This window comes from Hydra vulgaris, chromosome 08 (genome assembly GCF_038396675.1).
Source record: "Hydra vulgaris chromosome 08, alternate assembly HydraT2T_AEP".
In the NCBI taxonomy this organism is placed as follows: domain Eukaryota; kingdom Metazoa; phylum Cnidaria; class Hydrozoa; order Anthoathecata; family Hydridae; genus Hydra; species Hydra vulgaris.
In genome coordinates this window covers 15,321,799-15,335,000 of record NC_088927.1, presented here as the reverse complement: position 1 = coordinate 15,335,000, position 13,202 = coordinate 15,321,799, and the positions used below count along the sequence as shown (strand labels likewise).

Here is a 13,202-nt window from a genome sequence, read left to right as displayed (position 1 = left end):
TTTTTGTAAGTTGATTAAAACACCATCTACAAAATGACCAGTATCCTGTGCCTTTTATTTTTGCGGTTTTACTTATTAAAGCATTGCAAGTAGAATGTTTTGATCAAAATCCAAACTGAAATTCATTTAAACAGTTAAAGGAATTCAAAAATAAGTATAATCTAGAGTACATTAGTTTTTCAAGGAGCTTGCTAATGTTAGAAAGAATTGAAATTGGTCTATAGTTAGTACATGAGAGCTTTGAGCCATTTTTATATATGGAATGACACAAGATAATTTCAAAATGTCAGGATAAATTCCGTTTCAAAAGGAGATATTAAATAGCTTAGAGAGAATATGAAAAAATTCAGAATTAAAATCAATAAGAATGTTTGTGTGAATGCTGTTAGGACCTATTGATTTTCTAGGTTTTAATTTAGATATAAGTAATGAGATTTCAGAATGGTTTGTTGGAGATATCAGTAAACTATGAAGATTTTGATGTTTAAGACTTTTTATAGCTAATGTAAGATGAGTGATTTTTAGAATTAAGTTTATGAGCTACATTTGTGAAAAAGTTGTTGAATTCTTCGCAGATTCAAGTTGGCTCAGTTATGTATGTTTTGTTCATTTGTAAGCAATTTGAAGGTACATTATTGATATTTTTGACATTTATTAGACTTTTTATACCTTTCCAGGTCTCACAAAGGTTTTTTATATTTTCTGAAAAGAATTTTTTGAAATGTATTTTTTTACTCAGTTTTATTAGATTAATTATAGTATATTTATAGCATATTTATAGCATATTTATAGCGTTTAAAAATAGTTTTTAGTTTAACTATATTTGTTGGATCTTTTATCCTTAACATTTTCCCTTGAATATGATTTCGAATTTGAATTGATTTTATAATTCCTTTAGTAATCCATGGCTTGAATTGAGGCTTGTAGTTCTTAATACTAATTTTTTTTGAATGGTACATGACAATCTAACAACAACGTTGTTTGAGAAATAAATGCTTCAAAACTAGAGTTAACATCGTTTTTATTGGTAATGTCATTCCAATCAACTTTTAATGATTCAGATTTAAATAATTCTTTATTATAATTTTTAAAGTTCCTGCGGTATAAATTATGATTGTGTGGTATAAATAATTTGTTGAAATTAGGACAAACATGAAATTGAGGTAGGTTTTCAGAAATAGAAGTTGTTAGATTTCCTGAAATGATTTGGTTAGTGGTTACATTTGAAAAAATATTGTCAATGATTGTCCCAGAATGGTCAGTTACTATTGTTAGTAGCGTAATAAATGGGCAAATATTATAAGAAGTAAGTTTAAAAACTCAACTCTTGCAAAGTCATAGTTTAACTGTATCAGATCCATATTAAAATCACCAATTAGAAAGACAAATTTATTTTCAGAAGATATTTTTGGAGAAGGACAGACATTTCATTATTGAAATCCTTTACATCCATGCTAGGGTGTCTATATATGCAACCAACAATAATATTTGATTTTTTGGGAAAAATTATTTCAACAAAAGTAGGTTCTAAATAATTTGGTGTGTATATGATCAATTCATCTCTTCTTTTATAAATCAATTTTTTTGATAAATATAACAAGGCTCCACCACAAGAAGATTCAGTTGGTGTGTGCTCAAAATTATTATTTTGAATAATAATTGGATGTGTGGAAGGAGGTTCTTTTTTTAATCTTGTTTCTGTAATTCCAATTATGCTAAATTCAAAACTAATTAATGATAACAATATGTTCAGATCTTCAAAGTGCTTTTGTAAAGAGGATATGTTTAAATGGAAAAAGGACATAGAGTTTGTGATGTCAAAGTTACAAAAACAAAATTTATTAATGTCATAATATTGACAATCTTCATTAAAAGATGAACAATTTTCCTCATTAGAGACTAAAGCATGTGATGTTATAAATTTATTAAATTGAGTATAGATTTTATTCAATCCCAATGCTGGAAAGAGTTTAGTTGATAAAGGCAAGTCATCAGTTATAATAATTTTATTTTAAGTTTAAATTCATTAGTTTAAATTCAGTAGTTTAAATTCATTATCAGATACATCAGTCAATGGAAAAACACCTTTGGTACAACTTACCCACAGCCATGTTAAGCGTTTTGAATGTGTTAAATTGTACCCATGATCATAAAGCCTGCTACATTTTTAATGAGTCCAACACAAACATACATCACATTGAGTTGCACGGCAGCTTACACTAACTTATTTTGTACATGCAGTGCATACTCCCTTAAAATTAGAGGTCATAGTAAAACTAATGAGAAAGATAAAAGAAGAAAATTTGCAAAATTTAGAAGAAAGCTTGAAGTTGTTAAGTTTTAAAAGAAAAGAAAGGAAAATGATAATGAAAATAACAATGAAAAATAATAACGATAAAATATTTTAAATAGTAATTATAATAGCAACAATTTTAATAGTAATAATAAAAATATTTGCAGTAAATTAGGCCGTATTAATGAACAAATTAATATCAAGTAATATTTATAAAAATAAAGCAATAGAATAATAAGTAATATATCACTAACCAAAAATAAGAATATATAACTAAATTTAAAAATTAAATAAAAATTGTATAAAAATTATATCTCATATTATAAATATATTATAAACAAAAATAGAAACAACATAAAACAAAAATAAATAAAAGTAAAAATAATATCTTAATAACTAAATTAAAGATAATAGTAATATATTTAACAATAATATATTTATAATAACGTATAATAGAAATAAATTAAATTAATTAAAATAAGTTACAACAAAATCAAGTCAAATAAAAATCATATTTAATCAAATTCTTCTCTTTCTTTTTTAATAGAAAATTTTTACTTCTCTTTTATCTCCAAAATATGAGGATTTAAATTATAAAAAAATAATCTATATTTATATAATTTACTAAACTTCATGTAATTTTTATTAAAAATTTAATCTTACATAAACTTTATTTATCTTGAAAAAAAATTATTATAAAAACAATCAATAAAAGTCAATTTGTATTTTGTCTAATATTTTTTGATTCTTTTAAAAACATTTTGCTAATATAAAAAGATAAAATCACAAAAAATAAATGTTACAAAGTTTATTTTTTAAGAGTTACATTACCTTAACATAAATGGTATATACAGCGATATAATTTTAATAAATGGTGTTTAGAAAAACAATCTTCGCTTTCACAACAAAATCGCTAATAAAGTAACACACACACACACATTGAAGTTTCTGAAATAAAAAAAATGTAATTTTTATTTTTTGTAAATAATATTCAATTTTTAAGATTTTTTTTGTTTCATTTAGATGGTGGATTACAATTGGTATTTACTCCTGGCATTTACTTGTCATACTTGTTATATTCTATTCCTCTTACACTCAAAGTAGATGTTCATTTGTTATGTACGTATTATCTAAATGTTCATTTGTTATGTATGTATTGTCTAGATGTTTATTTGTTACGTACATATTATGTCTGAAATAAAAATTTATATCAAGTTTGATATAAAATTTTTCTTAAAAATTGGTAGCCCTGATTTATTTCATTACTTCTGCTTATGGAGATTTAAATACAAGTAAAGTTTAATTATTTATTTTTGATATTTTGCAACTGTCTCATCATCAGACTATATACCCCGATATATAAAGCTAGAAATTCTTTGATACATTTTTTCACTTAACTTTATACAATTCATGAAACTTTTAAACTTTAGAATAAAATACAATAAATGAAACTTTTAAACTTTAGAAATACCATTTTTGTATTCAGCCATTCATAGTACAAATCATGTAGAATTAGCTAATAAAAATGTTTCATTTTTGCGTTTTCCTCTAGGTAAATAACTTACTTTAGTCCATGACTGTCAAACTTGCAGCCCACGGGCTGCATGTGGCCTTTACGTACAATTTTGCGGCCCAATTGGTATAATTTGTTATTAAGTTTTTTAGCAAACTGTTTAGTTTTTTATATTGTTATTTCATTCTTAACCATTGCTTTTTTGAATTTTTAATTTCTATATTGTTTTTTCATATTTCTTTCATTTATTTTGTAATTTCAGTTTTTATTTTAAAGAAAGTGCATAGAGAGTGATTTCTTTAAAGAAAATTTTTTAAAATTATTTTCAGATTATTAGAAAAAACTAAATTTAAATTACTTTTTTAAACAATTTGTGCATTTTGTTGCTGTATATTGTTATATTATTTGTCATGGCTCTTTTTAGGTCATTTGACTGCCATGTGATATTTTTATATTTTGAAATTGTATTGCTAATAGTAGTGATTATCTTCTTCTTGTAGCGTGTTATATATATATATATATATATATATATATATATATATATATATATATATATATCAAACCTTCCCTGGAAGCGCGTGTGGTGGCACACCTTGTTTGTTTATGCTTAAAGTAATTTTTTTAGTCAGCTTGACCGCTTTTTTATATAGTAAGCATTTTAAAAATTTGCAGCAAAGTAAAGCTATAAGAAACTAAAGAAAATTAAACAGCAATAAGTAAAAAATCGAAGACAAAATAGAAAATCTAAATAAAATAAGCTGAAAAATATTAAAAAAAGAAATTGTTGTTAAAAAATTATATACCTAAATATTTATTTTGTTTTTGTTTTCTTATTTTTAGGGCGTTTGTTATTTTCCTCTATTAAAATTGATACAAGTCGAGGAAAAAAGTAGATAAGAATATAACGAAAATAAAAATATTTTTTAATATACAATTTTTTCGCAACTTTTTTCAGTCAGTATATTAAGGAAATACTTTATAGTTTGCGCAAGAAAAATGGATAATTTTTAAATTTGTTTTTCAAATGTTTTAGTTAAAGTTTACTGTTTTTATCAATCCACAGGATTGATAAAAACAGTAAACTTATAAAAACAGTAAGGATTTATTTGTTAAAAAAATTTTTTTTAATAAGTTTTACATGTAAAAAAACAAAAAGTCATTAATACTAATATTTAAATATAAAATATTTGGTTGTTTTCATACCCCCATTAAAATAGTCTGCACTTTTGTAGGATTATCTAAATTATGAATTTAAATCTGATAATTTATTTCCTAATGAGCTGTTGTTATTGACGATGCTTCAAAAGGGGTAAATACATTTATTAAAGAAGCCATGTTATTTTTTTATTTAACTTATTCTGTCATTACAAAATTTATTTAATCAAATGATATATTTTACAAATGAATAACAATTTATTTTCTTATTTTCCTATTATATAAGTATTGAGAAAAAAATCTCAAATATAAAAAAACATTTTTAAAAGTGAAAAGATGTGCAAAACAAATAAACATAAGAAAAAAATTAACAAAATTTCTCATAGTTCTAGCGTACATAGCAAATTAGTTTCTTAATTATATGGACTGATAAAAATCGTGAATAAATTTGAAATATTATATTAGTTTATTATATATATATTTATATAGCTTGTTTTTTATTTTAATGATTAACTATAAAGAATGAAAAACAGCTGGTAAAATTTCAGACTAATACTAAGTCTTCCCATTTTAATATTGATTGTTTTTTCTGTTTTAGAAAAAGATCACCTCACATAATATGTCATTTAAAAAGAAGCAAAAATTTGTTTATCAGAATAAAGGCTTCTTAAGAATGGTGAAATAAGTTTTCTTTTGTTTAAGTTTTAATGAAAACTGATGCCAATCAATTAAAAAAGAGTCATGAACTCCTTCCTATGATTTTTTTTACAAAATACTCTTTTTTTTTTTTACAAAAAAATTTCAGAAAATTCAACTCAAAAACATACAGCTTCCGAATAATTTTAAAATAACAATGTCTCAAAAATTCATTTGAAATCAGTGCTGAAATTTTGTAAGGTAGTTTGTATCATGTAAATGACAATTTTTTTAAAAGTATGAAGAAACTCTGATATGGTGGGTGGGTTATGAAAGTTTGTTCCACTTTCTAATGGAACAAAATTTTATTTCACTCAGGCATTTCATAATCCTCCTCAATTTTTAATCTTATTTTTCATAGCTGGTGTTGATGATACTATTTTATTTAAGAAGTTTTAAACAAAATTATTTTTTTAGACTAACAGTCATGGCATTGATATCACTATCAATAATGTCTGCAAGTGTTGCCGTAGAGACGAGTCTCACTGTCGTGAGTACTTTTTATAAATTTTTTTATTTTTATTTGATTTTTGATGACTGTTTAAATTATGAAACAAAATAAAAATTCCAAAGATAAGCTGTGTCAGAAATCACAGACAGTTTTTTGATTACACTTTTTAAAAAAAAAACACAAAATTACTTGAGCTAGAATTGATAAAAATAATGTGCTATCCAATCAAATTGCAGTTAGATATTGAAAAAAATATTGAAGATGGTTACTAATAAAAATCAATGCAGATGTTTTGCATATTTTTATAAATATAAACAACAAATCCTATAAGTTGTGTGCAACTTATTGTGACAGCAATCATGGCATCAAAATTTCAAATAATTTAATTTAAATAAAAAATGCTGCTTTAAAGCAAACCGAATGCTTGGTATGCTAAAACATACATTTTAATATCTAGGTTGTGTTCTTTGGAAATGCTTATTCACTTCCTATATTAGACCTCAATAGAATTTTCCATATCTGTATGTAATCCATATGTAAAGTAGGAATTTAAAGAACTCAAAAAAGTTTAAAAAAGAGGTAAAAAATAGTAAAAAAAAGTGTGATAAACTTCTTAATTATGATAAAACATCTTAATTATGATAAAACATCTTAATTATAAAAAATGATGAAGCTATTTTAGTTTAATGTCACTAGTTTTAAAAAAAAGCAAGAGGTGACCTCATGCAAAAGTTTAAAATAGAGAAAGGGTTTGATAAAATATAATGGCAGACAGAGCCAATATATTTACCAGCAACAGGAATTATTTTGGTAGAGCACTAATAAAAAACTGCAATCCGCAACAAAGTTAAGTTACGCAACAATAGAAAATTTTTCTACCAAGAAAAGAATAATTCTACAAAAGTATATTTATATAAGTATATATTTTGTATTGCATTAATTTTTTATTTGTGTTTGTATTTGTTTATGTTGGTAATAATTTTGCTTAGGGAGCATCAGACATGTGTGTAAATCCTAAAGAATCTTTACTTCAGTATGTTCGCAAGCAACCTGCAACAGGTTTTTATTTGAAACTTATTTAATTTGCAGACTTTTTAAATGTTGGAATGTTAGTTGTTATTTGTGACTTTATGGTAAAGTTATTTCTAACAAATATGCTATTTTGAAAATTTTTAGCTATTGTTGAATATTATTATGAGTGCAAGAATTCTTCTACTGCTGCAGTATTTTACCAGGTTTTTCTGGATTTTCAATTACTATTAAATATATTAAATTGTTCCTTATGGAATGCAAAACAAAAATAACAAATGAATTAATGCTTGTTTTTATTAATTTTATAATTTTATTATTATTATTAATATTAAATTATAATTTGAAAATAGTTTTTAGTATATTAATTTGCAACTCGAAATTTCTAATGTTTTGAAATTAAATTTTATATTTTGAAGCTATTGCTAATAGTTATTATTTTATACTTTTTTTTCTTATTTAAACTTATTTTTCTTATACTTTTTAATATTATTCATACTTATTTATTACTTTTTTTGTTCTTTTATGTTGAATGGTATATAGTTGTTTGTATTCATTAGGTATATAATGATGTGTTTGACTTTTTAAAAATCGCCAACCAATTGGTTGAGAATGTTGAAAATGATCCTATTGTCAAATCTGTTGATGATGTCAAGGTAGGATACCCTAAAGATATTAAGGCTCTTGTAATAGTTGATTTTTTTGTACTATTATTTATCTATTATTTTTTAATACATCCATGTGCAACATCCATGCGGACATACAACGTTTTTTGCATGGCCCAAAGTTCTGTACTCTTTTACTAGAGCCGAGATGATGACTTCAGTTTCTATATTAAACTTTTAACTTAGATGCTAGACTGCAAAGACATTTGAAAAAATATGAAATATGATGCAAGCTCATTTTCATGTATTTAGGATAAACTTGTGTCTAAAATTACGTTATGAAAAATTAGAAATATGGTTTTCTCAGGTTGTTACAACAGGAGCATGAAATAAAATAGCATTTAAAAAAATATTTTTAAGCAATCGAAAACTAAATTTAATAACAATTGATGTAATTATGCGACTTTTTTACAAAATAGTTTTTGTTGTTGTTGTTGCTATTTATTGTGGAAGAGTATTTCTGCCTACATATGATTTTGATATAGAAAATAATTTTAAATTCATGAAAGTTTGAAAAACAGTAAATCTTTAAGATACTTTAAAATTGTAAGTTATAAAGCTTTAAAAGTAAATCTTTAAGATACTTTAAAAGTTTTTTAAGCATTAAAAAGATTTCAAGTTTTTTAACTTCTAATTTTTGTATATAAAGTGCCTAAAAATCAGAAAATCTCCAAACAGTTTTACTATTTAAATATATATATTTATATATATATTTTATAATAAATATATTTTTATATTTAAATGGTTATAACATTAAAGTATATCAATAAGCACTCTTTTAAAAATAATAACACACTTAAAAATAATAACACACTTAAAAAACAATTAATATTTAATATTAAAAATAAATATTAACATTTAATATTAAAAATAAAGCAACATAAAATATACCACTGGGGTTTAGAAAAAAATCAAAGGTTTTAGAGAAGTGTCCTAGAGTTTTAAGTTGGTATGGGGCATTTTTAATTAGTTCATTAGACAAATCTAACTTTATACTAACCCTTAATAACAAAGTAGATCAAAGTTCATTAAGAAACTTAAAGATTTATTTAAATTTATTTGGAGAGTTTAAATTATTTATGTAAAAGTTCTGAATTTGTTTTGATGAAATTTGAAATATGGTGATTAGTTTAGGTGTAGCTTATTTTAAAACAAAGTTTAAAAAGCCTTTAGTAACCTCTGCTTGTGGTGTTGGTGTGTTTTTGCAGTATTGGGATGCACGTGGTTTGCTTTAATTATCTTTGTTTTGTACAAAACTTTTTATAACTTTTACAAATATATATTATAGATTATTAATAGAGTTACATTATTATTGGTATTTTACATTAATAAATAATAATAAACATTCTGATTAAAATTCTCAAAATGGATTTAAGCTTATGTTTGGTTCACTAGCATAGTCTTAAGTACCGTATGCTTTAAGAATTCAATTGTCTTTTATGATTCAACAGGTGTGTTATTTTCGAATTTTTTTTTTTTCCAAATAGAAATACACACACACACACACACACACACTCTTTGTTATCTAACAAATTATATTATTTTATAAACTTTAAATCATCATATAATTACATAAAATCTTAGAAAAGTTTAAACTTCTTGATTAAATTTTCAAATTTGGTTAAAAAATTTCTTTTAGTGAAAAAATCTAGTCAAAAAGTGAATTAAAAGAACCAATTTTTTGACTTAGTATATAACATAGTTCTAAAAAGCTTTTAGGGCTAATTTCATTATTATTTTTTTCTTCTCTACTTTGTCTGGAAAGCTGCCTAAGTTACTTATATAGTTAATTCATCTACACAACAGGCTAGGATAGGACACAAAAGGCTAGGATAGGATACAACAGGCTAGGATAGTTATATGTTCAAGGATAGGACACAATAGGATTAAAACATGCATAACTAGCATTTGTCATCAAAGTTGTAAAATGCAATTAATGTCAAATACAATTTAATAGAAAATTATAAATTAACAACATTTGAAGAGCTATATTATTTCTTTACCATTTATTTCTTATCATACTATGTGTTAATGTTATAGATATGTAATATGATTATGTATATGTACTAAATATAAAAATAAACATTTAAAAACATTGTACTGTCAAATAAAGCTCTTATTAAAGTCTCTCAACATTAAATTTTGAATCACAAACTTTGCTAAACTATATATGCCATATGCAAAGTAATTTAAAACTCTAACTTTAAATTACTTTGCAAATAGCATATATAGTTTGCTTGCTAAACTTTCTCAAAAAATAACAACAATTTTTGGATAAACTTTTTAAATCATTTATAGCAGAAAGTTCTGTATAATACATTATTAAATTTATGCTGAAGTCTTATAATTAATCTAATCATTTATGCTGAAGTCTAATAATTAATCTAATAATTTAGAATGAGCTAGTGGAAAAAGAAAAGCACTTTTACTTACTGTTGATTCTATCAAAATTTTAGTATTTTAAGCAATGTTTATTTTTACATCTTTATTAAAAATTTTGATGTTGTTGTTGTTAGTTTTATTTTAATATATTCTAAGGCTATTATAACAAGCTATTAAATCATTATATACTTTAGACTATATGCAGAGAAACAAGTTGAGAGCATATCAATACAAAACATTTAAATCTTACATTTTTACTTCAACAAAAATAGTAGTGATTTAAATGTAATTTAATGTTTCAAACAATTTTATTAAAATGTTTAATTATTTTAGACTCATTGATAAATAACATATATTTCATACATAGACTCATATTGACTACATTAAAACATCAATATCAAGCAGCCAAGATGAGTTGCAGCAACTACTGGACATGTTAGATTGTCGATACATTCACCAGGTAATTTTGTTTTCTTTTTTTTTCCAGCGTTTATGTTGTACAATTTTAGACTACATTTCCATAGTACTAAAAAGGTGTACTAAAAATGACAATTACTCTGCATTATATATATATATATATATATATATATATATATATATATATATATATATATATATATATATATATATATATATATATATATATATATATATATATATATATATATATATATATATATATATATATATGTGTATGTATATATATATGTATATATATATATATATATATATATATATATATATATATATATATATATATATATATATAATATATATAAAAGTATATGTGTATATATTATATATATATACATATATATATATATATATATATATATATATATATATATATATATATATATATATATATATATATATATATATATATATATATATAGCAATAAATTGCCAACTCTTACTCCTACTTTAAGGTGACACATGCAAAATTTATACTTTTAGAGTTGCAGGTTTTTGGGCCATAATAACATTTCTCATTTTTGAGCATATTCTATAGAAATTAGAACTTCCCCATAGAAATAAATAAAAATCACGCTACCCCACAGAAATATATTTAAAAAAAGTATTACCTTAATGTTTTTTCTTTAAATAGATATATATTTATATACCTTATCAATATCAACGCTCTTAAATCACTCTTTCTTTGCCCTCGAACCACATGTTTGGAAAAAAAAAGGACCCCAAAATGACAAAAAAATGTCTTTATGCTTCTTGAGGTAATTTTTTGGATATTTTATTCGGAACACCTTATATATATATATACATATATATATATATATATATATATATATATATATATATATATATATATATATATATATATATATATATATATATATATATATATATATATATGTATATATATATATATGTATATATATATATATATATATATATATATATATATATATATATATATATATATATATATATATATATATATATATATGTATATATATATATATATGTATATATATATATATATATATATATATATATATATATATATATATATATATATATATATATATATATATATATATATATATATATATATATATATATATATATATTGATGGTTTTAAATTAAAGCAATTAAATAATCTAATGAAGCATTACTGATGACAATCATACTGGAATAGGGCCTCAGTTTATATGTTAACTGAAGGTTTGGGTACAATTTATGTGTAAAGAAATAGGGATTAAAATGCTTTTTATATTTTTATTTGTGGAAAAAATGTATGGATTAAAATTAGCAATTTATCTTTATGTTGACTTTAGCAATTTAATAATGGACTCAATTCGATATGCACCACAGTTTTGTAAGAAAATTTTTTTATGTTTTATTTCTTTATTATAGTTTGTTATTTTTACTACTTTTTTACTAAATTTTGTTTTTTATTTTTGTTTTTATATAAGACAATTGATTGTGAAAAACTCTTCCATAATGTTGACCAATAAGAATTTTATAAATTTATAAAAACCTGTCCAAATCGCACAAATATAGAAACAGCGTCGTCAAACTAAAAAATATATATTTATAATATATTTGTAAATATATGTTTGTATTATTTTGTTTTTATCAGATTTTGTCTTATACATATATTTTTTTAATGGTCAGAAGTGGACTTGGACTTTTGATGTTATCCGCCTTAATTATATCTTTTTTTCTCATGATTATGCTATTTTGTATCACCCCAATATGGAAAGCAATGGTTCCTCTCAGGTATTTTATTTTTGCTAATTAAGTTTTTTAATTACTGTTTTTTTTTTTTTTCTGTTTTTATGATATTAAAAATATTTGTATGTCAGATAAGATCATTGTTAGCTTTTTTTAGACCGATATTGAAGAGAGAAAAATTTGGTGTTCACTTGGTCACTAAGAGTTATGAAGGACCCCCTGGAGGGTAAATTCTTATGATGCTTTTTTATCAAATATATTCCAATATGTTTTTAAAAAAATGAAAGTTATAGATATATTTTATAAAAATATTCTTTCACAAATAGTTCGTTTACTTCTGGTAGTTTCCAAGGCGATTCGTCTATTGATGTATCGTATAAAAGTATTGAAGACAGGGAGGAATTTGAGCACATACCTTTGATATCATCGAGAGATCGTCCTCCTTCTGTGAGTTTGCTGCATAAGTGCTACTTTAGAATTTTTAACATCTATGCGCTGTATGTCTATGTACATGTATGCGCTATATGTATATGTATATATATGTACATGTATGTGCTGTGCTGTATGTGTGTGTATGTTTATATACATGTATGTGCTGTGCTATATGTATTTGTATGTCTATGTACATGTATGTGCTGTGCTGTATGTGTGCGTATGTCTATGTACATGTATATGCTGTGCTGTATGTATGTGTATGTCTATGTACATGTATGTGTTTTGCTGTATGTATGTGTATGTCTATGTACATGTATATGCTGTGCTGTATGTATGTGTATGTCTATGTACATGTATGTGCTGTGCTCATAGCCTTTTTGCATGTG

General features: G+C 23.3%; 1 protein-coding gene across 1 annotated transcript in view; it reads left to right on the top strand.

Annotated features, from left to right (window-relative positions):
• Positions 1-13,202, top strand: part of LOC100211022 (protein tweety homolog 2) — a 50,043-nt gene that overhangs the window by 36,172 nt on the left and 669 nt on the right. The window contains exons 5-14 of the mRNA XM_065803160.1: positions 3,317-3,412; positions 6,075-6,147; positions 7,098-7,167; positions 7,285-7,343; positions 7,698-7,793; positions 10,552-10,644; positions 11,982-12,022; positions 12,322-12,426; positions 12,539-12,607; positions 12,708-12,828. Of these exons, the coding sequence (XP_065659232.1) occupies positions 3,317-3,412; positions 6,075-6,147; positions 7,098-7,167; positions 7,285-7,343; positions 7,698-7,793; positions 10,552-10,644; positions 11,982-12,022; positions 12,322-12,426; positions 12,539-12,607; positions 12,708-12,828 (823 nt within the window). The remainder of the gene's footprint in view (positions 1-3,316; positions 3,413-6,074; positions 6,148-7,097; positions 7,168-7,284; positions 7,344-7,697; positions 7,794-10,551; positions 10,645-11,981; positions 12,023-12,321; positions 12,427-12,538; positions 12,608-12,707; positions 12,829-13,202) is intronic.